This window comes from Halichondria panicea, chromosome 13, assembly GCF_963675165.1.
Source record: "Halichondria panicea chromosome 13, odHalPani1.1, whole genome shotgun sequence".
Taxonomy (NCBI): domain Eukaryota; kingdom Metazoa; phylum Porifera; class Demospongiae; order Suberitida; family Halichondriidae; genus Halichondria; species Halichondria panicea.
Window position 1 is genome coordinate 5,815,062 of NC_087389.1, and position 27,497 is coordinate 5,842,558.

General features: G+C 41.2%; 4 protein-coding genes and 1 long non-coding RNA gene across 19 annotated transcripts; all 5 read right to left on the bottom strand.

The window, feature by feature from the left end:
* Positions 1–12: 12 nt before the first annotated feature.
* LOC135347005 (uncharacterized) lies at positions 13–4,477 on the bottom strand. Its single transcript, XM_064544814.1, has 8 exons — positions 4,292–4,477; positions 1,504–4,145; positions 1,380–1,454; positions 1,269–1,334; positions 957–1,206; positions 765–833; positions 209–551; positions 13–151 (listed from the first exon to the last, which is right to left on the bottom strand). Exons 2-8 carry the CDS (start codon positions 2,770–2,772, stop codon positions 103–105), a joined length of 2,121 nt encoding a protein of 706 aa, XP_064400884.1. The 5' UTR covers positions 2,773–4,145; positions 4,292–4,477; the 3' UTR covers positions 13–102.
* On the bottom strand, positions 2,904–4,022 carry LOC135346457 (NACHT, LRR and PYD domains-containing protein 12-like). The gene has a single exon (XM_064544077.1). The coding sequence runs from the start codon at positions 4,020–4,022 to the stop codon at positions 2,904–2,906; it is 1,119 nt and encodes a 372-aa protein (XP_064400147.1).
* Positions 4,478–8,813: 4,336 nt separating the features above from the next.
* On the bottom strand, positions 8,814–11,684 carry LOC135347012 (eukaryotic translation initiation factor 4E type 3-like). Of its 6 annotated transcripts, XR_010398191.1 has the most exons (6): positions 11,390–11,684; positions 10,865–10,937; positions 10,650–10,808; positions 9,872–10,114; positions 9,398–9,509; positions 8,814–9,310 (listed from the first exon to the last, which is right to left on the bottom strand). XR_010398191.1 is itself a non-coding variant. In XM_064544825.1 (4 exons), the coding sequence occupies exons 1-4, from the start codon at positions 11,569–11,571 to the stop codon at positions 9,959–9,961; spliced, it is 570 nt and encodes a 189-aa protein (XP_064400895.1). In that variant the 5' UTR covers positions 11,572–11,684; the 3' UTR covers positions 8,814–9,958. The 6 variants fall into 6 exon arrangements, 1 of the variants encoding a protein (XP_064400895.1); XR_010398190.1 differs by lacking the exon at positions 9,398–9,509; XR_010398189.1 differs by having other exon boundaries at positions 8,814–9,509.
* Positions 11,685–11,697: 13 nt separating this feature from the next.
* LOC135346998 (uncharacterized) lies at positions 11,698–20,575 on the bottom strand. 8 transcript variants are annotated; one of them, XM_064544788.1, is made up of 15 exons: positions 20,550–20,575; positions 20,002–20,289; positions 19,712–19,892; positions 19,507–19,548; positions 18,999–19,197; positions 14,246–16,312; positions 13,955–14,029; positions 13,822–13,890; positions 13,700–13,771; positions 13,533–13,607; positions 13,070–13,122; positions 12,763–13,018; positions 12,569–12,664; positions 11,888–12,230; positions 11,698–11,828 (listed from the first exon to the last, which is right to left on the bottom strand). In XM_064544788.1, the coding sequence occupies exons 6-15, from the start codon at positions 16,284–16,286 to the stop codon at positions 11,795–11,797; spliced, it is 3,114 nt and encodes a 1,037-aa protein (XP_064400858.1). In that variant the 5' UTR covers positions 16,287–16,312; positions 18,999–19,197; positions 19,507–19,548; positions 19,712–19,892; positions 20,002–20,289; positions 20,550–20,575; the 3' UTR covers positions 11,698–11,794. The 8 variants fall into 8 exon arrangements, with proteins under 8 accessions (XP_064400858.1, XP_064400856.1, XP_064400860.1 ...); XM_064544786.1 differs by having other exon boundaries at positions 19,712–20,289; XM_064544790.1 differs by having other exon boundaries at positions 19,473–19,548; positions 19,712–20,289.
* A 1,413-nt stretch (positions 20,576–21,988) lies between these two features.
* Positions 21,989–27,286, bottom strand: LOC135347034 (uncharacterized). Of its 3 annotated transcripts, XR_010398213.1 has the most exons (7): positions 26,367–27,286; positions 25,396–26,283; positions 25,225–25,340; positions 24,674–24,859; positions 23,851–23,929; positions 22,681–22,765; positions 21,989–22,158 (listed from the first exon to the last, which is right to left on the bottom strand). It is a non-coding gene; the product is annotated as an uncharacterized LOC135347034 (long non-coding RNA). The 3 variants fall into 3 exon arrangements; XR_010398214.1 differs by having other exon boundaries at positions 21,989–22,765; positions 23,851–23,925; XR_010398212.1 differs by having other exon boundaries at positions 21,989–22,765.
* Between the last annotated feature and the right edge of the window lie 211 nt (positions 27,287–27,497).

Consider the following 27,497-nt stretch of genomic DNA (forward strand, 5'->3'; position numbering starts at 1 on the left):
CAAACACTGGGATCAACTAATGCAGCAAGAAAATATTGATTCAATAAAACCGTATTTTTATCTCGAGCTCTCTACCTAAAAGGGGCTGGGAATGTTTATTGTTCAAATAGATCTTCTCCTGTTGCACACCACATCACACATCATTGGTTTCCTGCATGTGAAATAATTGCATGATGAAATTTAATTATAGGGCTATTGGTTCACTTACGTAGCTGCTGTCTGACACATTTTAAAGGCCAATTCTTCCTTTCCCATTCTCAACAGTATCTCCACCAGAGCTCTGTAAGTAGCGGCCCCTGGATTATGCTGTCTCCACAGTCTCAAGGCCTTGTCCATCGCTACTTGTGTGCCATTAGCAAGTTGAGCAATTCTGACATCACTTTGCTCTGCAGGACTCAGTCCCAGTTGTACAGCATAGGTGTCCACATTGTCAAAGTGAGCTGCCAGAATGATCATGTCAGTCTCTTTAATTTCAGTGTCAAGTTGAGAGTCTGTCACTTTTGCATGCTCCTTCAATTCTTCAATGGTCACAGTCCTCGGTCCACCAGCTCCTAGGAGAAGGAAAGGGGTGTGGTTAATGGGCGGAATCTCTGAGAGTGAACAGAACTGTTTGTCAATGACAGAGACATGAAATTCCTAGCTCTCTTAAAAGCAGAACACATTAAATTTCTATATAGTTCCTATAAGAACATAATTAATTACCCCAAATTCAATTATTTTATGCATGCATGGTTAACTGTAATCACGTACTGATCCACACATACCTGAGTGACTGGTGTGTGGATGTGAAGTGAGTCCTTCAGTGACATCAGATGGTACAGCATCTGTCATTGCTGCATGTATTAATAATAACTGCTATAATTAATGCAGTGTAATATAATGTGTTCTGCTTTTAAGAGAGCTAGGAATTTCATGAATACGTAGATGTATATGGATTACCGACAAAGATGACTCACCTGTTGTATGTTGGTCTGTTCTGTGTGTAGACTGCAGGGCTGTAGTACAAGTAGCCTCGTCACTAGCTGTGGGGTGGTGCTCTACTGGTGATGCTTGAGAAAAGCTCTGTTCATTGATAAGAGTGTCTGGATCAGTGACATCACTAGGAGTGTCCACTGTATCAACAACCTCATAAACAATTCTGTTGTATTCCGCTGGTTCGTTAGCGGTTGACCATGAAAGGATACTGTCGAAAACAGCTGAAGATATCTATAATGGATAAGATCGCAGTAAAAAGTTAAAAATAATGATGTATTAATTGCTACACTCACCGTTTGAGCCTCATCAATCATCTTCGACAGTAGCGTATCCCAAAGAGAATGGAAAGTACGATTCATCTAGGAAATTATAAGATAATTTTTATGCATGAATCAAGAATTCACCTCTTCATTTAGTGGAGGTAAACATGTTCTCTCCCACTCAGTCAGCACTGCAGAATTCCTTGATTCCCGTATGATCTGTGTATTAAGATAAATGCAACATAATCATGAACTATTGAGTGAGTACCTTCAACTGTTCATTGCACATGAGTATCAACTCCTCGTTCACAGGATTACCATAGAGTCTAACACCGTCCTCCAGGTAACTGAACCCCTCCAGACTAGGGAACAGCTCTGGTAGACACTCAGTGAGAGCTATCACTCCCTCATCATCAATGGAATTGTGGTTGAGATCCAACCTTTTTAAATTCTTACATATCACATTAGCGAACTTGAGATGGTGGATAAGCATTATGATGTCGGCAGAGGTGAGAGAATAACGCCACCAGTAAAGTTGTTCCAGATATGGAAATGCTTGAAGAAACTTTGCCAGTAAGAGAGTTCCAGCAGTTCCACTGAAATTGGAACCAGACAAGTCCATCACAGTTAAACTGTTAGGGTTGATATTCAGCATCTCACAGGTGACTGTGTATTGAGATTCAGAGTGAAATGAAGTGGTGAGATGGGTAGCTGATAATTCAATCTTAGTCAATCGTAACGGAATGTTCTCCACAACTGAACATAATCCAGGTAAACCAAGATTATTATCAGAGAGGAGTAATTTTACCAGATCAGGACAGTGAGGGGCAATCGACTGTAAGAGGGTGGTCAGTAGAGCTCCATTGACGTCAGCATCATCAGTGAGGGTTTTGGCTAGCTTCAGTACCTTCAGGTTGATAAGAGCATCAGACAGTACAGCTGTCTCTAATGACTGTATGCCAGACACTCCAAGAGGATTGTGGGATAAGTTCAGTGTTGTAAGGCTCATACAAGATGTGTGTATGAATGACGACGTGACGTTAGTGAAGTTGTTATAAGACAACGAGAGGTAATCTAAAGTTGTAAAAGCAGCTGAGGCTCTCCTGAATAGATCAGCAACACCTTTGTCAGACAACTTAGTCTGCTGGAGGGATAATCGTGTGACTTGCAGTTTACCATTCGCATTGGAAAGTATGTCAGTTAGTTCCTTCAACAGTTTATCATCGATTGCACAATGGGATATTATGATAACCATATCATCACAATTTACAGCATGACGAAGAACATAGAACCCAGCTACACAGTCAAAAGTGGTGCTGAAATTATCGTCTAATAAATTTGCTCCATACAAATTACAAACTTTTGTGCAGAATCCAGAGTCAGAAGCTTCGAAAGCAGCATGACATAATAAAACCAACTTTTTAAGCTTTCCAGCGAAGACAAATTGATCCGTCAAACCATGATCCAAACTGATCACCTTATCGCTATGACTACCATTGTACTTACTAGCAATACCAAACATAAATCTCCACACCATGTCAAACCGGCCACTGTCAGCATTAGTCTCAACAATCTTCAGTTTCTCATCATTGGGTAGAGTAGCAAGATGGAGGGCAGCCAAGAACTCCTGGATGGTCAGGTGAGCAAAGTGAAAAGACAGGCCATGACCTACAGGTAGAAGTGATCGTGCAGACTGCAACAGACCAAAGCACAGCAACTTGTCACCAAGTTCGGGTAAGCGAAAGGACAAATCATCTTCTGAGAAACCAGCTGATCTAATAATAAGCACTCGTAGGCAAACTCACACATCAACCAAAATGTGTTTTGTAGATCATTCGGAATCTTGTCAAAGCTATTGCAGCTAATAGGACAATCAGGGAACTTCTTTTTGACATTACGAAGGATAATGTTAAGAATAATTTGAGTGTACAGCTCAGTTAGCGTACGAGGAAGCTCTTGGTCTAAAGTGTGCCACAAGTTACAAACAATGGCACAATTGAGGGGCACAGAACACACACTCTGAATGACTGGGTTGTTCTCAAGCTGCTTGATGAGAGAAGAAGCTTTCTCTGGAAATTGCTCAAACTCTGATTCTATGTATTGCTTGATATTCTCCTCATTGAAACCAACTACCTCAACCAAACGGTTTACAGAGGGAAGGTCATGAAGAGGAGCTGAAGCAGAAGGTCGTGAGGTGAGGAGAACAGAAGCAAAAGGAAGAACATCACCAAAGAGAAGGTCATATAGAAATGAGGTTTCTAATTGATTGTCTTCACTAAGCTCGTCCCAGCCATCAGCTATGATGAGGACACTTTTTCCTTCTCTTTCTTCCAACTCTTCTACAACAGATTGGCGAATCCTCTCATTGGCATGAAGAAGTTTGAACAGCTCAGCGAGACTTGTGGCAGAGGACACTCGATTCTCTCTCAGTGGAAGCAACAGAACACAGTTGAATTGTGTCAGGATCTTGCCCTCTGCCCACCCTTCAGCAAGCATGGTACACAGTGTCGTTTTACCAATCCCAGCATTGCCTTCAACGATGAGCTTCTTGACTGGTTTCTTGCTTTCTTCGACTTTGAATAGGTCACCATGGAGAATTGGAGTACGCTTGACCTTATCATCAGGTGCACCATGTTGTGGCAAGCCGGCTCTAAATCCTTCTTCTTTTTCAGCCTCCACTAACTGCAAGTTGATGAGCCTGTCTCCTCTAACTGGTGGCCATTGCTTTTGACGATTCAAGAGTCTTTCTATGTATTTCTGGCAAATGCTAGTAATGAATTTATCCATGTTCTGATCAATTTTTAGGAATTGTTTACAGCAAATACGAAATATTTGTATAGATTGGTTATTACTAATTTCAAGAGCGTAGTCGGAAGTGACCTGAGATGATGTAATAAAAGCAGCAACAACCTAGCAGAGGATAGAGAATTGAGATTTGATTACCGTACTTTATCTGACACAGTGTAGGATATGCCCCACCTACGAGGATGATATACGGGGTGCATAATTATCCTCCTCGTATATGTGTAGTATATATCTGCATGACTTAATTATACATCTATATAGCTGCATGTTCCAATAAGAGGTGACGTATCAGTGTGGTAGGATTCGAATATTTCAGCGAACACTCTGGTGCTTTAAACATATTCAGACATGAAAAGTTATAAGATACATTCCAAGCAACATAGCCAACAAGAGTGCTGTAGTTGTTAGTGTACTATTCAGTCACACACTGTTCTATTAAACTTAGCTATATCTTGCATTGCATATAGCTGCTTTCCCAGCCTCGTTGTCTCTATAACAATGGTAGCTAGGACACCAACTATATAGGCCTGGTATTGATTGTATCTGGGCGTGCATGGTTATAGGAACCAAAAAACAAAAGCAGAGAGATTTTGCAAAAACAACACACCGGCAGTGTTAGTCCATAGATACTATAGATTACATGGATATGAAACGACCGTAGTTTACAGTTAGTATGAAGACATTTTCTGGGACACTCACTGCCATGCTGTCAATGAGTTAGACAGAGTTGAAAAAAGAGCTATAGCTGTATGAAAAGAGCTGCAAATTCAACTAAAACACGACTGACTCTGCAACTAACTATCTGAAGTAAGTTTTGTCCGTGATTAGCTCGCTTAATCATGATGTTTTACTGTAATGGTGTGTTTCAACCTTTGTGACTCGAAATCTTAGCTTATAAGCGGATTGCTGTGTTTGTTTTACATCAAGCAGTTAGCTAATATATATTGTTGTGTCTTCCATTATTATGGTTTGGTTTTGTATCTGCCGTAACTTTCTGTCACAATAGGTGCTGTCAAGTAGGTCTCTTTGTGTCACTTAATTTATATGACCATCAACCTTCAATGCCTACAATTGTTTTTATCAGGTAGTTTAAAGGCATCTTCATGCCTTGCAGAAGGTTTTAGTATTGCAGTTGTCTCATTGTGGCTAGAAATCATGCAGTACTAGATGTTTTTCACCTTCAATGAATATTTGTGGTTGATTTATAATTATTATGAACTAAAGTAGATTATTCTTTCGTAATGTTACAATGTCATGCTGTTGACTTCGTTTATGTTTCCTTTTACAGCAGACTCTCGCCTCACAAGAAAAAAGAAGTTGGCGAGATTAAGAAAGAAGGAAAACCATTCATTGACCGGCAAAAGAACGACATGAGAAAGTGATGTCCACTGTCCATGTCGTTTGAGTTCAAAGCCTCTACTCCATATCAACAATTACGACAGCCAAGCATACTCGTCATTCATTCATGTATAATAATTGTAGTAGAATCTCTGAGATCTACAGTGGCGTAGCCAGGATTTTGGGAAGGGTAGGGCTCAAATCCATTGAGCAGGGCCAGAGCAGGCGCTAAATAGCTTGGAATTTTACCTAAAAAAAAAGGTCATCATTATTTTTTTCATCAGCAGTAAGCATGCGCAGTAGATGGCCCTGCCCACATTTCCATTGAATGACATCATTCTAGTAACTACGCATGCAGTACAGTGCAGAAAAGATTGACAGATAAGGTGATTCAAGCTGGTTTGGAGTTGATGAAACACAAAGGGGGGGGGGGCTCTAGCCCCGTCAGCCCCCCTCTGCCTACGCCACTGATCTATATATGTAAAATGCATCCTTGTCATGACTCAAGGCTATCTTAGAGCCTCCATCATCATTATTCTCATTCATAAATTCGTCAAAACTCTCTCAAATAACGCTCTCAGTGCTGGAACAACTAGTGACTCTCTTTGAGTAGCCATTTTTATTTGGAATAATCGTATAATTATATACTATACTGTAAACTTCCGCTACATCCGATGCAATGAGTGGGACAGCCAAAACACCGGAAACTACCGTCGTTTCATATCCATGTAATTTATAGTATCTATATGGTTAGTCCTACTAGCTTGTACAAGGGGCAGTACTTGAGAGCATAATACGAAGCTAAATTATTATACGGGGAAATAATTATGACAGGAAACAAAATGTGAAGAATCTCTGCATTTGTTTCCGGTTCCTGTCACGCCCAGATATACAATCAATGTCAGGCCATATTTTTCAACTTCTTTCTATAACGGCTTGGGATCGAGGCTACTTGCATGCAGCTGCATGCTTGTTCTAATTATTCCGGACATCTCACGTGCGCTACATCCATGTATAAAGCAATTATACCGGGTTATTGTACAGTATATCGTATAGCGGCCGGGTTAATTTCGTATATTATTTTGTATGGAAGAGCATCATAATTATACAAACATTAAAACTACAACTGCATGCAATAGGTCCTGAGCTGTACGAATAATATTTAAATGGTTATTCATACGAACATTTGCACCAACGAAAATTACTCACCATACGATACTATAAAGTTATACCTCTATGGTTTAGATCACAGGTATCACATTGTCTCTCTACTGAGCAAGGTTAATGACAGCAAGGACACATTCTGTACACAAGACTTGACATTTATATACATGCCTATAGTCTCGTGGACCCAGACCCAGAAAGAGGGATGCAACATCTGCGGCTTGCAAGACTAATACATGCTGGTATAAAAACATACGCTATAAATTTATAAATTATAGACTATAGCTAAAGAGGTATCATGGACATGCATATAATTTATAATCACTTCAAGTTCTAATTCTCTGTCTAATTTACTGGCTTACCAACTGGTCTCAGTGGCTCAGAATAAATTTTTCAGGGCTTGTTGTTTGTGTAAACCTGGATAGGTGGGGCTCATCTGACAAATATTTGTAGAGTCTATACCATTATACTTCATTTGCTCTTTTTAATTCAGGACAGTAATACAATTAATTGTGACATGAAACACAGTAAAGGGGTAGAAACAAATAAAGTGTGGAAATTATGTTCAGTAAAAACGAGTTCAGCTAAAAATGAAGATAATGTGTAGCAGCTGTACAGACTCTGACCAACTTCTTTGAGGAGGGCAGCTGGGTACTTTGTGAAGTGCACTGTTGGCAGAATATCATCCTGTGTGTGTGTGTGGGGGGGGGCGCAGTCATAGTGTGTGTGTGTGAGGGGGTGCAGTCAAAGTGTGTGTGTGTGGGGGGTGCAGTCATAGTGTGTGTGTGTGGGGGGGGGGGGTGCAGTCAAAGTGTGTGTGGGGGGGGTGAAGTCAGAGTGTGTGTGTGTGTGTGTGTGTGTGTGTGTGTGTGTGTGTGTGTGTGTGTGTGTGTGTGTGTGTGTGTGTGAATGCAGTCAAAGTGTGTGTGGGGGGGGGGGGTGCAGTCATAGTGTGTGTGTGCGTGCGTGCGTGTGTGTGTGTGTGTGTGTGTGTGTGTGTGTGTGTGTTGTGTGGGGGGGGGTGCAGTCATAGTGTGTGTGTGTGTGTGTGTGTGGGGGGGGGGTGTGCAGTCATAGTGTGTGTATAGGTACACTAGTTATAATTCAAGCACAGACATGTTGCAGTAGTTGAACATCTTTCAGCAGCCATAACTTTAGTACCGTGACCCCATTTTCAAAAATTTGATGATTTTCGAAAGCTTAGAAAGAGACCTTTCAAATGATGTATTTCAATCCAATATTTAGATGTGGCCATAATTCAACTTTGAACCATGGGCTATTATTACATGGTATCGTGCCAAAATTGTCATCTCCCAAATATCTGGTACCATTTTAAAGGTCTTTTTCGTAAGCTTTCGGAAAATCATAAAATTGGATCCACGGAATTCAAGTTATGGCGACTGAACGAGTCCACTAACCAATTGATTAAACGGGGGACATGTACATGTAGTACATACCTGCACATTAATTTATACTATTCACTCACTCTAACACTTCTTGGGGGGTGGCTGTTCGATAGTCAATGGTATTATGGTCCTCCCCTTTATCTGCCGCCTCATGACCTCTGTCCTTTGACCCTCGCGACCTCTTCTTAGCAGCAAGATCTGGGGGTACAGGGGGACGATTGGAGGATCGTTAGGGGTAGTGGGTGGTTAAGGGGGCGCCTTCCGCACAGGTACTTGACCCCTGCTGGGGGGAGGGGGTTGATAATTAGCACAAGAATAATAAGAAGCACTAACAAGCTACGTACATGTAGCTAGCTGCTAGTAATAATTGTTTTTGGCTGCCACGTGCAGAAATGCTAGAGTCAATTGCGTCGTAACAAGAGTACAGTAGAGTACAGTATGCTTGGCATAATAATTAAAAGTCATAACTTGAGTTGGTGAAATCCATTTAATAAAACATGCGCTCTCTTTATGTCCTACATGTATCACATGGTGTAATAAATCTACCACCTTTTTATCTGGTGGAAGAGACCTGGCTCTAGCCTTGGTCAAATTACCCATTTGGGTACAAAACTATCTCTGAGATAATCATCTCATGTTATATTTCTTAGAGCTACAAAAGCTAATAACGAGCCTGTACCTGAATGAGATGTAGTCCTGGGTGGTTGAGGAAGGTGACGACTCTCTTACTGTCCTCCTTGGACACGCTACTTGATAATCTGTACCTATAGAGGAGGATACAGGCACTGAGGCATAAATATAGAACCTTTTTGCAGTGCCTTACTGGGAAACCTATAGAACTACATTACACAAATCATTAATAGTACAGTACGTGCACTTGCAACAGAGATTTGCCGAGCAAAACCACAATTACATTGTTAGCTATGAATATCACATTATCTATAATAATTTCGGCCACTTCTACAAAGAACCTAATCTACCAAAAAAGGGTAAGTATAGAAACTTAATTTCACAGAAACCCCAACTTGTATGTACTTTGAGAAGGAATATGATGACTTAAAAATTTAGGGAAATTACTAACTGATTTGTAAAGAAAGTCCCCCAAGAGGGAATTGAACCCACACCTTATCTATCATCTAATCTACTAAACCACCACCCTCTTAGTCATCACTGTTGTACTCCTCAAAACAGGAAATGGGTGTAGTCTGAAACCACCTCCAGCCTAGAGAGAGGTCATGTGACTTGAAAATTCTCTTTGCCCAGTGATGCTTCTTTATTGGAACTCTTATGTACCTCATTCTCCCCTCCCCCGGCCCCACCAGCACCGGCTAGCAGGGGTCAAAGTGCATCACACACTCACACCTGCACAACAGAAACAGAAGAACAATTAACTTAGTAAATCGATCAGCTCTGAAACTAGAGTTCAGATCACGAGCTCTTGAGACGGACCAAGTTTCTGGACCTGGTACTGTAGTCTTCCTAGCTTCCTAGCTTCAATGTAAGTTTGTTTAGGCTAGCCACCATTGAACGTGAAGAGAGTGTCTGCCGATACGACCTCATACTGCAGATTACACTATATTGAATCTGAATTCTGAAAGCTCTCGTTCAGATGGTATGCTCAAAACACAAATTTGAACAGGCTATTTTCGGATAAAGACTATGGCCATGGCATAACAGGCACACACAATTCTTCTGAAATGGACTCTTTGCTTTCAGAAAATATTGTTATCGCACTCTTCAAACAGCTCCACCACAGAGCTCATCTTAACATCCTTCATTTCTAGGGTACTATAATCTGCTCTGTAACTAGAGTTCTGATGGTCTAAATTGAAAGGGTTTTCTGATTGATCTTAACACATTATCAAAAGGCCTCTTTCTAAGCTTTTAGAAGATACTGAAATTAACATTATTATACCAACGCACCCTTCCAACAATTCCACCCTAGAGCTGATCTCCTCAGTGTTGATAAAGTTGAGGACCATTTCCAGTCCAACAAAACATGAGAGAATACTAAATCCTCGAGCTCTCTTCATTCCAGATCTGTACGATGTCTTGATCGAACCCTCTTATCCTCACACCCACACCACACACACAGTCACCACCGCCCACACACTCTGAGAACTGCTCACCCACAGCAGCCAACAACAGCTCCTGCCATACCTTGGTCTGAGGGGGCGGGGGATTATGACATGATTATGATTGTGATTTCAAGTGTAAAATTTTTTTGTATTTTATGCATCCGCTAACCTGTATCTAAGCACACCATTGGAAAAGTAATTCTGAGCTACATGTATCAGGGTTTCATACAGAGGGGGGATTTCCCACCCCAGCCAAAATCCCTCCCCTATATAGAACTCTGAAAAATTTATGATGTCATATAAAACAAAATGTACTAAGAAGTATACTAGTAAAACGTCATGATTTGAAACACACAAAAAGCCCAAATTGTACCTCACATGATCATTTCGTAAATTTTTTCCAGGGAGCGGCCTCCCTGAAATAAACGTTTCCCCCTCACAGCTAAAAATCCTGTATGAAACCCTGGGTCTATTGAATACAGCAAATTGGACAATATGAACACAAATTACGGTCTCTCAAAGATAGCTACCAAAACGACTGAAATTTGGAAAACAGTGTAAGGCTATCATAACATAGCCGTTGCTTATCACAGAACTTGTATACTATAATCATGGCGCCTCACTGTGTGCATCTTTCTGACTTTGAATGACCACAATCCACCATGAGCATTATCAGAGTCCTCCCAAATAGGTCTCCTATTCTCATTCCTCGTAAGATGGTAGCTCTCTCTCTCGTCCAACTGCTCTATGGGACGAATATTGTTGACCACACCCCAAAATGCCTGTTGGTAGGTAGGGGGCGATGTATTGATATTATAATGAACGTGATGGACATCACCTTGATGGTCTTGACTGTACACAAAGGTTTTAGATTCTCAAAGAAATCTTTGGCAGTTGCTCCTCTTCGTGTACTGTATGAATAATGAGCACATTCACAATATAATTATAATAACACGCACACACCATATTATAGTACAGGAGCACAGCACAAAATACACTATAGAGTACAACACTAGTAGTAGATACAGCATGGGACAGAGGGCCAGTTGCCTGTATGACTATTCCATAAAACACGAGGATTCTCATGCTACATCTCTGTTTTATATCACGATGATCCCGTACCAAATCATGCCTCGAGGCTATACGTAATATAACAGGGAAGGGAGTGTATGACTTGACTGCACCTTGTTACCTGGATACAGCACAACGATACTTTACAAGGAGGGGGACAGCACAAACACAGAACTGGCATAACCAGCTACACACACACAATGGCCACCACCAGATATATAACTACACCATTTTGTCCCCCTCTCAACTATCCAGTTTCTACACACACACACACGTACGTACACACACTCACGCGTCATGCCAAAACGTCCACGGTGAGTTAAGGAGATAATTATCAGGGTCCCCCCCACTAGGCTCATTCACAGCCACGGCATCTTCCCTTGCCTTCCTTGATAGCCTGGGAGAGCTGGTCCGCATCTCTTCACCACCTTGCCCTGTTCTCAGAGTGTCTTCTGCCACTGTACCGTCAGCCATCTTGTAGGGAAACAAGTGGGAGAAACTAGCAAAACACAGATGTAGTTTATTAGACTAACGACCTTTTCCTAGCTTAACAAACAGTTTGTTCCTTGGATGACCTTTACCATTATTTTTGCACACTGGGCGAAGCAATGGGCAATTTTTTTTAAAGAATTCACACAAATAGCACAGATCAAGGAATTAACTAAAACAGTGCAAGTATGACATGCACAATAATGAGTTAGGTTCTATTGCACACCACAGGTTCAGGTTTTCTGTGTGTGAAATAATTGCATAATTATACTGAAACACGATGACAGCATGATTCACTTACCTAGCTGCTGACTGACAAATGTAAGTGGCCAATTCTTCCATTCTCATATCCAGTACAATGTCCACTAGTGCTCGGTACGTGGCTGCACCTGGATTATGCTGTCTCCACACCTTTAGAGTATGAAACATTGCTGTTTGCATGTCATTGAGAAACAAAGCATATTTAACATCTTTCTGTTCAGCAGGGCTCAGCCCCAACATAGCAGGGTAGGTCTCCACATTGTCAAAGTGATCTGCCAGGTCCAACATGTCTGTCTCTTCAATTTCAGTATCAAGTTGAGAGTCGGTCACTTTTGTACGCTCCTTCAATTCCTCAATGGTCACAGTCCTCGGTCCACCAGCTCCTGGGAGAAGGAAAGGGGTGTGGTTAATGGGTGGAGTCTCTGATACAATATTTATTATGTTTTACATAATTATAGACATGAAATTCCTATAGCTGTACAGAACACTACCTTGTATCGGGTACTAATTTTAGCAAATTTGTAATTAACGCTAAATTAAGTCCCCACTAATAATAAACGCATTTAGTTCTTTTTTTCAAACTCTTGCGTGTACATCTTTTGACAAATATTGTGCTAATGAATTTGCTATAAATCTGCCAAAATGAGTACCCTAAAAACTTAAAACGTTCAAATTACTACTGTCTATAAATAAGTTATATATATACAATGTATGCACATACCTGAGGGAATGGTGTGTGGATATGAAGTGAGGACATCTTGTGAGGTATCTCCTTCAGTGACATCAGATGGTACAGCATCAGTCAGTACAGTAGAGGCTGTGTGTATTCATTAATAATATAACTGTCATTGTGAAAATACACTATACATCCTGCGTGCAAGTATATAGATTGCCGACAAAGATAGCAACACTCACCTGTTGTATGTTGGTCTGTTCTGTGTGTAGACTGCAGGGCTGTAGTACAAGTAGCCTCGTCACTAGCTGTGGGGTGGTGCTCTACTGGTGATGCCTGAGAGAAGCTCTGTTCATTGATGAGAGTGTCTGGATCAGTGACATCACTAGGAGTGTCCACTGTATCCACAACCTCATCTATTGGATGGTGCTCTACTGGTTCGTTAGTGGAATACCATGAATCAATGCTGTCATCATCATCATCATCATCAGAAGAGATCTACAATAAGATCACGATAAGTGTTAAAGAATGATATGACACAACACTCACTTGAGTACGCTCCTTCAATTCCTCAATGGTCACAGTCCTCGGTCCACCAGCTCCTGGGAGAAGAAAAGGGGTGTGGTTAATGGGGCGGAATCTCCGACAGTGAACAGACATTGAATTACCTAACTCTCTAAAAGTACACCCAGATATAGAACACTACAAATTCAATTTGAATTAACAGAAGCATACTTTACATCATTATAATAATTATTGTATACTGTATAGCGCGAAATTTTCAAGGTGCTTAATTTTCGCTGATTTCATGGGTTAGCAATCCTACACAAAAATGAACTCCAAGAAAATTGTTAGAATTATCTGCTATAACGTGCAAAGATTAAAGGCGTGGTAAGCAGTTATTTCCACGAACATTGTGCAACGAAATGCTTTAAGATCTATAGGCTATTCCACGATATATAAGTGCCTCAAAAATTTCACACTATATATACGGTACGTAATCCACACATACCTGAGGGAATGGTGTGTGGATATGAAGCGAGGACATCTTGTGAGGTATCTCCTTCAGTGACATCAGCAGCTGTGTCTAATATTGAGATACAGTATTCAGCTGTATCTATATACACTACAACTACGTATAAGAATACCAATAATCTGTTACCAACGGCACTTCCTTACTGGTATATAGCTGTTGATCACTCATCACCGTCTTCTTAATACACACATGTTCCATTGCAGGAGACAATTTGTCTGAGGAGGGAATATTTATAATACAAAAGTGATTACAAAACAAAGCTTACCAGAAGTAATGAGCTGATCATGATCATGTACTTCCGTCTTCAAGCACACATCTTCCATTGCAGAATTACCTGAGGAAAAGCAGACACAGCAGTTACGCTCATGTATAGTACGTTAGTCAATTAACATGCTCACTCAAACAAGGCTGTTGATCACTCATTCCAGATCCAGTGCTACTAACAACATTGGCCAGAGTCCCACATTGATTGACTGAAAACAACAAGAAGAATCACAAAAATTAATGACAACATGCATAACAGCGTAAAACCATCACGTTATACATAATAATAGAGCTACATTATAATTATAGATTAATACATTATGCTCCTACCCTCCCTGGCCTATAAGTTACAAGTTGATTCTTGAAAGGATATATAAGAGAGAGAACCATACAGTAATTATTATTGAATGGTAATAATGACTCACCATCCGCAGCCGTACCTAACCAAACAGTATGACTCGTCTTGAGATCCCCATCTAGATCAAAATCTTCAGAACAGCACCACAGTTTTGTCGATACATGGATATCAGCAAAATGGCGTTTGCCTTGTTGTGTTGCTCCTTTGTGAGGGCAGAAGATGCTAATGACTGGCTTGTCGTTGTTGTAGTGAAGTGCATCAGAAGCAGCATCTACACCTTCAAGGACACTGGCTCTAACTAGAGGACACACGGTCAGAAGTACGTGTGGTCGGGCTTTGATATGGACCTCCATATAAGAGAAGGAATCAATCAGTGTAACGCTACCAGGAGAATCGGGTAACCGAAACTTGACACAGTTCCTAGCTAAAAGAACCGGCTCTCCAGAAGGAAGACACACTATCCACCCACACTTCTTCATGAGGAACACCACTAGACAACAGAAGACCCCACATCGAATACAGCCACTGACGAATCGGATGAGAAGAGGATCAGCTGAGGAAGTGAACACACGATGGTCCTCTAGCTCAGAGGGTGGAACAGATCTGAGGAGACTGGGCATGAGAAACTCCACTTGAGAGAAAGAGCAATCAACTCGACCAAGTAGTGGGATGGTGAGAGGGGCTATTACCAGAAGCTCCATCATGATTGCTATCATATCAGCAGGTGTGAAAAGGCCGTCTTCGTAATGCTTCTGGAACTCTTCCGATTCGAGCATATCAATAGTGAAAATGCCTTGATCTCTGAACTTGAGCCATTTTGCAGCCTTGGCAGAAGGAGGTTTCCTTTGATCCCTCAGGGAGACAGCATGTTGTGTTAACTCACTGACTTTGTCTAGTGGGACTTGAGGATCCACAAACACAGTGTGGGGCAGGATGTGTGGGTAGTAGTGGACAATGCACATGTCATTGAAGTAGTCGAGAGCAGCATCCAATGCAGATGGAACGAATCCAAGCTGTTGAGCCAAAGCGATACACTCACTCTTACTAAGGATACCTCTTTTCATGATCTTGCAGAGCTTTTGTAGAGCTAACTCGAGGATGAACCACCACAGGGGAACTTTGAGGTCGAATGTAGGCGAGTTTTCTACAGCTTTCCGAATTTCTTTGGCAACCTCTTGTGCATTTTTATCACGACTGCAAGCGTTGACGGCGAATATCACCTGTTTCAATGGTAGATTGCTGTAGATGACTTCTTGTTTCAGTTCAGGAGGCAAAGCATCAAGCAAGGCTTGGTTTTTCTTGTCGATAACTTTTTGATCTTTGATTTTATCGGAGAAAGTGCCCACAAAGATGGGGCGTGGCGTTTTCCCATCCCTCGTGCAGGAGAGAAAGGATCGCAGTAAACTCATATTGGTTTCCAGATAGGAAAGGTGAGATGGAGATGAGGGACCGACTGGCTTTCCATCCTTGTACAAGTCGTCGTGGGGATAATCTGCAAAATCATCAGTGAGCCTGGAAACAAACAGCCCTGCTGAAGCATGTCGAATGAAGAGAGGGGCCACATCGTGAAACTGAGGCTGTCCTCCATTGTCGGTCACACGCATCGTTTTCGTACCAAACAGTTCTTTGCCTTCAGTTGAGGAGATTGAGGCTTCTTGTTGTGACGGTGTTGACACCATAGCTTTAACGACTAACGTGACAACATCTTCAATTGCTTGCTGCACAGGAGACACACTTTCTTGAGAAGGTGGGATTGAAGTAGCTTCGGTTGCTACACTGGTACTGGCCTCAGTGGACAATTCCTTGAGCCTGGTCTGAAGGTCACTAGGTAGCTTGTCACGAGAGCCCTGGGGTAGATGCTGAATGGCCTTAGCCAACATGTTGATCAAATCCTCTTCACTCACTTCCTCCCATTTGTTCTCGGAAGTCTGGAAACGGAGATTGGTGACTGGTCGAACGTGGGCTATTCTATCTCGACAAGGAGTACTGTTTCGTACTTCTGAGGGTGGATTGCCAAGCAAGAGATTCTTTGTAGCTGATTTACCGCTACCAGCTGCACCCATGAGTAGGAGATTGATGTTGCGAAGAATAACGTATCCATCCTTCATGGCCTCATCAAAGAGATGCTGAGACTCTGTGATTAAAAAATTGCACAACTATAGCTGAATACTACGCCATACCAATATTTGATTACTTTTTTAGAACCGAAGCAGGTAGGAAAAATAAGCGCTCATGCATGAGGTCAATAGCAGATGCTTATATTCGAGAATGCGCCTATAATGCAGTCATATTCTAGCCCCACCCAGTAACCGGATGTCTCTGTGACGAGTGATGTTTCGAGGCAAGCTAACTCGATCTATATCATAATTATATGTTATAGTTCATTTTACAGTTCATTTTAAATTCATAATTATTATAATTTATTATAAAAATATTCATAAATATTGACCAAGAACTTGGAACAAAAGGACGTCTCACATTCTCTCAGCATGATCAGACAAGGTAACAGCATGCCCAGAGAGTCCTTCCAGATGGATATCACCAGCTATAATTATAGCTACCATGCACTGTACAAGCTAGCTCATAGGAATCAATTCAAAATGTTCACCAAATAATATATTATCTTTCGCATGCCATGTAAACGTAGCGGGTAATTTTTGTGGGGTAAAAATTCGTTCCACTCGAACATGGTGATGTTCGTGAGTCAAAATGTTCATTGCCTGCACTGCATTGCATGAGTTCCAGTAAACCACGCCTAGGTCAGCTTGCCACGAAAATAATTTACCCCACAAAAATTATCCGCTATAATTATGGTAGTCTGTCAATTGGCTTGGCATAATCAACCCTACAGGTTAGGTAGTCCATTGGTTTGGATATAGCCTCAACAAAACAAGTTATTAGTGTTTCAGATTTTGATGTTAAAATCCCCCACACGCCTCAGGGTTAATTGTATTGACATTCTGCGCAACCAAGACAGTGTGAAAACACAATACAATAACAGTACTTGTGATCACACATACATGTTGTATTGTAAACAAAATTAGATCAAATTATACGTAACTTGGTGCGTGTAACAATAGAGTACATTGAGTGTGGAAGGCAACTAGGTAGCTCTAGTTATACAATAGAAAAGCATTTAATGGAAGGACCGGCATCAATCTGCTACAAACAATGGATACAGCAGCTGTATGTACATAAACCTTTAAAGCTTGCTAAGTGAGTGACCCACCAATGACAGGGAATGTGGCTGATCATTACAGGAATGTGCTATGAATGAATTAACATGATGATGTCACTAAGTACACAGTACAACGTTACCAACCCAATCACTCAATCACAGTGACTGTACATGTATGTGTGCATATATTGATGCAATGTCCGATAAACAGTATCCATAATTAATTATAACACATGTACCACAGTGTGTGGAATATAGTCAAAGGAACAATGCTCTAGCTTGATCAAACCAGGACCACATGGAAGGGAGTAAGCAACTAATACACACCATATAAATACATGTCAGGTATGTCAAACACACTTGTAGTAATGTAATTTGTGTGTGTTGACCAAGGCTAGGCGGGCTAATCATAGATTAAGTCTACGCATGTGCTTGTGCAATTAATCCATGATTTGAGTGGTTGCATACAAACCTTATTAAGGTAATGAAAGAGGTGAAGCTAACAGTTTAATAAGAGCGGGATTACCAACATTGAAACATTGAGACAGCGAACAACAGCTGTACGTACACACTACATGTATACAGTAGAGGACAAATTAAAGTTTATGATGCGTTTGTTAACCCGAGGCACTCCACGGGCTATAGTAGTCAATCTGTGTGTCTGTGGATATGAGTCTATACTCACCCGGATGTGATAGCACTGTATTGGTAGCATGGCTAGCCTCAACACAACAAGGTTTTATAATATTAAAGGTTAAAGCTTTGTTGTCGAGCAAAAGCTAAAAAGCATGAACTGCACGTTGGCCTATATGTACACGTGACTTTGATTCGAGGCTGTAAACGTATAGACCTCAAACTAACGCCGAGGGTTTGCACTTCAGTTTGATTCTGTTGCACAAACAAAATAATTGTTTTTGTGCGTGTGCGCTCAAGCTTGCAATATATAGGTACTGAGAGCAAAAACATTTTAACTTTCCTCGTAAATAATTGGAAAATGCAGAGCGGGATTACAAACATTGTACAATGGATTTTGTACGTACAGTCTACTAATAACTATAGTCACGGTAGAGGACAAATTAACGTTTCTGTTCTGTTTGCATATAATTATAGTCTCTGCATTTGTGCTGATTCTGTTGCACAAGCCAGTGGGAAATGCAGTAGCTAGGAAGGTACTGAGAGCGAGCGGAAAACATTTGAACGCCCAAGCACAGGAAGCCACACCCACTTTCCTGCGCATGACAGGTGTGGTCACTAAACGTACAAAAGCTCAATCTGAATACCTAGTGCTGCTCACTGCTTATGAATAGCTCCACTTTAGCTTATACTATAAGGCCTAGAGGGGTGCTCATCTCATAGCTGGATAAGCAAAACAATTGTTTTTGTGCATGTGCAATCAAGCTTGCAATATCAAACCACTAATCATATTCATAGTAATTAAGGCTGATAATGTAAACACAGTAATCACTAAACCATGCACAGGTGGTACAGTCAAATTCCTCAGTCACCAAATATTCCAGTTATATGGTACTATAATTATGCGAACGAAACAGAAACTTTAATTTGGCAAGTTGCTACAGGTACGAGTGATTGCAACTATGAGCATCAACACTCACTGTACTATAAAGTTCCTTGCTCCCCTCACCTTCCTTTCTCTGCCTCTCTGGTCTTCCTCGTATCTCAGCAATCCTATTCTCATTGATATGTATCCACCTCTCATACCCTTGTATCGTTGAGACACAGTCCTTGATCTCCCCCTCCACCTCCTCCAGCTCTCCCTGCAGTTGTCTCCGGTCCTGGTCAGTGATGTCACCAGACAGTCTCTGTTGGAGGGTAGCTCTTCTCTGGGGGGAGTAAAGAATATATATACGACTGAATGAACATTCCACCAAATAGAACATGCAGCTGATACAAATCACTACTGCACGTTATAAGGTTAACAAATTGCGTACAATCCACATAACAAAATATAAAGGTCAGCAACCACTAACCTATTCAATCAGTAAAAGTGGACTTATAAAACATACACAAAGGTAGACAAAAAGCAACCATTCATCATACAATGGACAGTACATGTACACACATTGTCGTTCTGCTAGACTACGTGTACCACTCTTACCACGAGAGTAGTAAGTGCAACTGTCAACACTCACCGTCTCGTGACTCTTCAGTTCACTCTCCTCCTTAGCCTTCCACTGGACAAGGTGAACAAGACAAGAGTGATTAGACTGTGTGTTTGTGGTCACACATTATGAGTTGTCTATAGGTGTAGCTACAAGGGTCAGGTAAGGATATGAGACTATACAAACTGAATGCACATGAGGTATACGGTATGTTTGCCAACATTGTTTGACTCACTTTCTATTGTTCCAGATATTCAGTAACCATGGAAATGTGTGGAGAGAGACAGTACATAATCACAAACTTGTACACTATGAGTCACGGCATGTCAATAATTTATATTACACATGTACACATACAACTCAAACATTACTGACACAAGTACAGTCACAAGTCAGTGCAGTGTCCCGCTCACCTTCTGTTTAGTCCAATGAGACACCAGCGTAAGACACACATGGAAACAGAGAGAGGGGGATGATGGTAGGAGCAGTGAGTGCATTCATACATGTCTGTATACTGTAACTTACATTCTGTTGTTCCAGTAATCATTAGCAGTAGTCACATTAACAAGTAGTAGGACACGGACATGTAGAGAAATGAACATGTTCAAATACAGGAATGCATTCACACATGTATACATCAATTATTGCAAGTACACGTCTGTACAGCATGAAACTATCAAGAGCAGTACCAATCCTAAATAAAGCCACACAATTTCTGCCTTCATGCAGTAGTACATGTACACAAGTCAGTCTAGTTTGCCATTAAATATACAATGCTCAGCTAGCGCACACTGACAATAATAAACTCACGCGCTGTTGTTGAGTAACAGTCCACAGAGGGTACATGTGAGGAGAGAGGATATGAACACACTGGTAGTAAATCAGTACACACTGGCTAGTACACACACAGGTACTTAGTACTAGCAATGGCAGATAATGGAAAGGTCAGTGGGTGGGTCAGTGGAAGGGACGGTAAACGGTACAACAAGCATCTTACATGTACAACTTTGATACGTATGATTTTGTTTGTCGTACAATACAACACATGACACACACACACAATCACAACACACCTTAATGAGATCCTGAGACACATCAAATGGTACATGTGAGGGAGAGATTTAATCTTAACACACATACAAGACATCAGATCAGTTAAACGCTGGTGTGTATGGGACACATAGCAACAAGTGGAATACATCTAGACCTATAAGAAGCTCACCTCCTACAGTAGTCCAAATCAGTGTGAGGTCCAACATAGGAATGAGTATGTGCATGGGAAGAGACAAACACGATAATGTACCAACTTAGATGCATATTCTATGAACCAACAAAAGTATTAAAAGTACAACCTAATAAGTTTTGTGGGCCTCGGCTAATACCAAGTTGGCAATATGCAAATTAAGAGATAAAGACATTTTACGATTTCCTACAATTAGTGTAGGAGTTCCTATAGTAACCATTAAAATAAGTGTACACGTACAAACACAACTTACATGCTGTTGATCCAGAGAGGGAGAGTCCACAGGGCAAACACGTGGGAAGATAGTAAATGAATGATTACGAGGTTGAATGTGATCATACTAAAATATTAATATTTCCCTATATAAAACACTATGGCACTGCACACACACAAGAGTAATAATGGGGAAGTAGAAACATCACAGAATATGCAACAGACACTAAATACTCTGACAACACACACAAACTTACAGCCTGTTGTTTCAGAGGGTCAGTCAAAGGTGAGGTGGAGATGCATGAAATGGAAGGAAGAGAACATTAGTACAGTGATACAGTACACTAGTGATGCATGACACAGGGGAGGGGAAACAATTATTGTGGACAGCCAAACATGCAGACTGAAACACTTGATTAACCATGCATACTTTCAAGTACTACTATACGAGTAGATCTACTGGTCTCAATTAAGGAATAGTATCACATTCAGTTATCCGTATGTGCTCTTCTTTACACTGTCTACCTCCTAACAACAAGTGCTCAGACCACAAGCATGTCAGCTTGGTAGAATGTGATTGCACACAACGTACCTCAATGGCGCTCTGTTGTCCATCCAGAGAGAGTGGTACATGTGGAGAGAACAACAACATGAGATAAAACACCTCACACTGACAGGGTAGAGTGTAGGCACTATACTGTGATGAATGAATGATGCCAAGTGTGTTTATGGGTGGTCAACAAGTACATCTAGGCACTAGGAGAATGCACTGATCATTGAGTGTCTATCTATCATGTGAATATCATACCCTGTCATCATCAGTCAGTCCATCCTCCTTCAACTGTGGGGAACTAGCAGCATTCAGTGTTGTAGATTCAGCCATTATCAATCTCAAATTAGTTCTTTGTTGTTCAAGGCTAGTCAAAGAGGGGCGTAGCTTGTAGGTTAAATGAGGGAATTCCCCACAGCAGCCAATTATGTAAGGGAATTTCCCAGCAATTAAATTTGATTTGCAAAAACATTTCATGATCATGTACATTAAAATTGTAGACCACAGTCAATAATTGTATCAAATGATCATTTGAGGACAACACAATGAATGAGGTATAATTATACAAAAACAAAGTGTGTTCAAGTCCAGGAAGCAGCTGTCACAGACTCTGACCAACTTCTTTGAGGAGGGCAGCTGGGTGCTTTGTGAAGTGCACTGTTGGCAGAATATCATCCTGTGTGTGTGTGTGTGTGTGTGTGTGTGTGTGGGGGGGGGGGATCCATTAATTAATGAACGTCTGAACATACGTAACAGTACATACATGACTGTACATGTAGACACGGCTTATAATAATCATCTGTTGGAATCTACAGGTAGGCAGTGGTATCCATTAGTATGTGTTACTGAGGTATGCACTAGAATAGCCTAGCGTATATAGACTAACAGGGAATTAGTATCTGTGAGGTATGCAACGGAATAATAGCCCATACACTGCATGTAGCAAACAGCCTTATTCTATACACTACTGCAATTACTAGCTAAAGCAGAACAGGGAGTTAGATACGTGTGCAATCCTGTACAATGGTAACAAGTATACAAAAAATAGATAAATTGACCAAGGAACAATGTAGGGCTGATACAAGGATTGTTGTCATAGCAACAATGAGAATTGCCTGATAGTGTTAGCTAGTACCAACCAATCAACTGATAGTGTTCTATTAGAGAAACATGGTCGAATAAGCACACGCCCACTCACCCACGCAGATGTTCTCTTCCATCCTGTAGCCACTCTTACACTCATCACAGCCCTCGCTCCAGAGCAGCTCAGCTGACAAGAGACGCTGTGTGTGTGTGTGTGTGTGTGGGTGTCCTAAAATCACCACAAAATCACCATAGAATGTTGCTATTCTAACAACATCCTGAGCAATGATGGCTTCCAGAACTTGTATGGTACTTTTTGAGGGCTAATATTTTCTGGCTAATCTGCGAGATAAAATTAGACCCTCGACAATTCCCCGCTATAAGGTGGTATCAATGGTAGATGCTCTTATCTACTCTTGGTGGTATGGAAACTCACATACAAATTATGGTAAGGATTTGAAGTAGAGAATGGACTGGGACTAGCTTGCATATACAAGCAGATATACCTGTATAGCTACTAATCTGTCCACTGCATGTATGGAAAGCAGTGTGAAGGCTGAACAGCATGCAAGTCTCAGCATAAAGCGTTAATTGGTAGATCCCCAGTGTTCTATGAGTTCCCATAGTCTAGTTCTAGAAGCCATCATTGCTCTTCTTATTTATAACTATACTACATGCATGTACATGTATTTATACTATTGCATAGCAACATTGTATGGTGGTTTGTGGTAATGCAGTGAATGATTTAGCAAGGTCTGTGCTAACATAGGGATTGGAAACGGACGTAGCGTCACGTGACATTTTACATTGAATTTGCAGCATGGCACCAGAGAGCCTTTGATGTCAATCTGTGTTACGGTTGCTCAACACGCGGGAAACAATGTTTCATGAATTATGATCACTACAAGATATTCAGAGCCCCCTTAAAACGTCATTCTCATGCCCCCTAATGATGAGCATCAGTTGGAAAAGAAAAATACATTTTTGACTTTTGTGAAGATAGCTAGAGGTACAAAATGTTCTTCGTCACTCTTTATGTACCTAGAATGCTTCCAATATAGCTAAGACTGTGCAACTCATCGGTGTACTGTGTCCCACCCTATATGGTCTCAAGTGTCAGTTGGAAGTGCAAGTTTTAGTACAAATGTAGTAGCAGACAGTCGAAGGTACTATCTAGCCTAGATTTTACTAATGTTAGATACACAGCCTCGATTGCGGATATAATTCGAGGAACTTCCGTTTCCAATCCCTGTCCCTATTCAATCTATGGTAGCACTCACTGTACCTGTAGTCGTGCCTGCAGCTGTTGGGTCTGTCCTGCCAGACAAAAGCTCTCTTGTATCAGCTCCGGTCCTCCTCACTATCTTGTGAGGGTGTGTGAGGTATGTGTTGAGTGTGAGGGTGTGTGGAGTGTGTGTGGGGGTGTAGGGTGTGTGGAGTGTGTGTGGGGGTGTAGGGTGTGTGTGGGGTGTGGAGTGTGTGGAGTGTGTGTGGGGGTGTAGGGTGTGTGTGGGGTGTGGAGTGTGTGGGGTGTGGAGTGTGTGAAGGTTACCAATTATATGACAGATTTTATCAAAAATTCATGGACCAGTAAAAAATAAAAATTAAGAGGGAGGTTTTAGATGGTATAGCTGGTTATTTTCGAGGCACGAAATTTTCGAGGTTTTCGAGGATTGACCCAGAAACAGGCTGGCTGGTAAAAAAATTAAATTAAAAGGGACATCGAGTTTTTAGATAGTTTCTGCACATAGAGAATGTGTTAGGCTTCCCTGAACATGTTGTGGTAACTAATAAGCCTTATAAGGAAGTAACAGTAGTTGTTGGGTTCACAAAAGGGACCCATGAAACTTGTAGCTTCCAAAACAGCTGCATTTCTATTACTAATACGCACAATTAGCGAGTGCTACAACAATACACAAACAAACAAACTAACAACAACACATTGCTACCAATCAGCACACACTCATCAATACCATATAGCTATTTCAAAGGGAGATTTGACAAAAATTACAGGCTACCAAAAACAGCTGAATTGTTGAAAAGCTATAGCCTTGTGCTTTTGTTACAATAGAGCACAACACTATAATTATGCACACGCTTAGGCTCACCTGAATGTGTTGGCTACCACATCGTCAGTCCACTCGTGTGACACAGGGTACCAAACAGTTGAGCCTTAGTGACAGCCTTGGGGTTGATGACTCTATAGCCTGTCTTGTTCTCTTCCATCTGTCACCTCTCATTGATTAGTGTGAGTGTGTCAGCTAGTACATGTACCTCTAGGACCTTGGTCTTGCCTGGTGTGTGTGTGTGTGTGTGTGTGTGTGTGTGTGTGTGTGTGTGTGTGTGTGTGTGTGTGTGTGTGTGTGTGTAGGGGGGGGGGGTTACTACGGTAGATGAATAGCAATGATATTGTATATAGGAGGGAGGTTGTTAAACACTTTAAATTCCACTACAACATGACCTTATAAAGCACAAGTGGTACTGTGGCTCTTTAAACGGCCATAACTTTAGTTGCAATTTCAAATTTTTGGGGATTTTCTGAAAGCTATGATTTGTTTAAATCCAAAATTTGGTAGGGGAATAGTTAGATCGCAAAGATTTTTTACCGGCAAAATATTCTAGCCATACGGTAGGCCTCTCCTAGCTTATAGTACCATACCTTGGGTAGGTTGACGTCCATGATGGATCTGAGCAGTAACACGTCTTCATGTTCATTAGGGTACTTCAGTTTCAGATAACCGGCTGCCACCAACACTGACTGGACTGCACGCATGCCTACAGTGTACAATAGTGAGTAGGTCGAGTATACAGTACAGTGGGTTGTACCTACCATAGTCAGAATGGAGTTGGCTGGAGAGTTGCTCTGAACACAGTCCATAGGTCATGACAATCTTGATGGCCAGATTACGAGCATCCACAAAACCATAACAGTAGAGAGAGATCTCTCCAATCATGGCATAGTCTGGCACCATCATGGCCACTGTACGAAACAACACATTATAGAGAGAAATATTGAAATGCATAGAGGCTAAATAGAAAGTACTGATAGTTACCTTTAGATTGTCTGGTAGTTCAGAGCAGCCAGCATAACCTGGGTTCATGGTTCATGGTGATGCAGACAAAGCACGATGGACGCAGGTTCAGAGTAGTGCCCTCAAATACAAATGTCTTTAGATGAGTTTTCACTGCTCTCAAGATGGACAAAATGTATAGAGTAATTATAGGGATTGTTGAACGGCCATAATAATTATATTTTTTTTTTATATAGATAATAAAATTATACTACCGTAAGACCTCGATTTAAGGCGACCCTCCAAATATGCGACCTTCAGCAATTTTCTGACCTCTAAAAGTAGCGACAGCTGCGTTGATAATTATTTTTTAATGTCGCGTTCTAAATAGAGGTAAATGTAGCCACTCCCTAGCCTCGATTGTAGCCCACTGGAAAATCAGTGTTTTTAAGCGGCCTGAAATCGAGGCAAGTAGACTCTGTAAAGTTACCTCCAATTAGATGCGACCCTCTAAATATGCGACACCAGGGCTTCAATATAATTTTTCAACCTCCAAAAGATGCAACCTCTGGCTTCGTAATTATTAAAAAGTGTCGCGATCTTATGGTATGAACCTACAGCATTCTCTAGGATGTTCCTCTCCTGGTCCTCCACTGACTAGACTTGTGATAGAGCTACTCACCACACAACCTCATCTGACAACACACCTGAAACAGGGGACAACAATTTGTTATAATTATGTTGGAGAACAATAAATACTGTAATAGTGCTGCTCACAAGCATCACTTACAGGAAGATAGACTCTTTAAGCCTGCACTCAGTATCCTAGCTATCTCTTCATTCTTGCTTTATTTTCGTTTCTGATCCATGTGGCATGATGTCTAGCTCGAGGTCTAGCTAGCAAAAGTAGTACAAGGGGGAGTGGGAGAGGGAGGGGCTGGTGGTTTACTCATTTCCAAAACACCAGCCCCTCCCCCTCTCACTAGAAAAGGCCTGTACCTTACCTAGTCTGGCCCCAGACCACTCCCTTGCACTTAATCTTCTGACATGTCCCAGACCACTCCCTTGCACTTAATCTTCTGACATGTGCCGGAGGAGTCTGGCCTCGAGACTATACCGTACCTTCGCAAAGGGGACTGGGCTTTTAAACCCTAACCTCTAGTTTTCATTCGAATCTCCCCCCCGGCCTCAAATCGAGGTATACACTTTGCTCTATATAATTATGATCATTTTATACATAGTATGAACATTTCATTGACAACAATGTTATAAACTAATGCATGAGTATGATTAAAGCATGATAAGAGAATGAACATGAAGAAGTGGACTCTGACTCTATTCGTTGCGTGTCACTTGTGTCGATGTCAGATGTAGCAGAAACTTCCCAAAGGATGGTAGGTCATACTCCTACAGAGCAGCTATCAGGTACTTTGTTTCAGAAAACAAGGCAAGGTAACCTGCAAAATTGGCCTGTGTGATAACTTTCTTGGACTTTGTGTTTTCTTTTCTCTGCATATAGGACTATTTGTTCCCTGCATATACATCTTCAAGGGCAAATAGATCCATACAGAGAAAGTTATATGTCTGATCTTGGTCCAGCAAGGAGTATAGTCGTACTAGCTACTACCTAAAACTTTCTTTCTTCACTAAAATTAATAGTCAACATGTGGCATTAAGCTACTGCGCATGCTCAAACTCTTCATTCTGGGTGGGCTTTAGAACTTCGAAGCAAAAGAGGGGATGGGCATTTATTCAAGATGGGCTTATACCGCAAGGGTACGGTATAGTCTCTGGATCTATTTAGGCCTTTCTGTGATCTACAATTGCTCAACATTTTTAAATTGTCTCTCAAAAGTGATAGCTGCAAGAGAATGCAGTCTGTCGCCTTTATGCAACTTACTGCATGCCTTTATGCAACCTA

Excerpts from the sequence above, each read along its gene's own strand:
- LOC135347005 (XM_064544814.1), bottom strand. The coding sequence starts at position 2,772 with ATGGTGTGGAGATTTATGTTTGGTATTGCTAGTAAGTACAATGGTAGT. Across the intron at positions 1,335-1,379 it reads TACCTCCACTAAATGAAGAG|ATGAATCGTACTTTCCATTC; the intron begins GTGAATTCTTGA and ends ATAATTTCCTAG. Across the intron at positions 152-208 it reads ATGTGTCAGACAGCAGCTAC|GAAACCAATGATGTGTGATG; the intron begins GTAAGTGAACCA and ends TTTCACATGCAG.
- LOC135346457 (XM_064544077.1), bottom strand. The coding sequence starts at position 4,022 with ATGGATAAATTCATTACTAGCATTTGCCAGAAATACATAGAAAGACTC.
- LOC135347012 (XM_064544825.1), bottom strand. The coding sequence starts at position 11,571 with ATGGCTGACGGTACAGTGGCAGAAGACACTCTGAGAACAGGGCAAGGT. Across the intron at positions 10,938-11,389 it reads TGGACGTTTTGGCATGACGC|TACACGAAGAGGAGCAACTG; the intron begins GTGAGTGTGTGT and ends TTATTCATACAG. Across the intron at positions 10,809-10,864 it reads GTACAGTCAAGACCATCAAG|GCATTTTGGGGTGTGGTCAA; the intron begins GTGATGTCCATC and ends ACCTACCAACAG.
- LOC135346998 (XM_064544788.1), bottom strand. The coding sequence starts at position 16,286 with ATGAAGGATGGATACGTTATTCTTCGCAACATCAATCTCCTACTCATG. Across the intron at positions 14,030-14,245 it reads GTTAGGTACGGCTGCGGATG|TCAATCAATGTGGGACTCTG; the intron begins GTGAGTCATTAT and ends TGTTGTTTTCAG. Across the intron at positions 13,123-13,532 it reads TCCACACACCATTCCCTCAG|GAGCTGGTGGACCGAGGACT; the intron begins GTATGTGTGGAT and ends TTCTTCTCCCAG.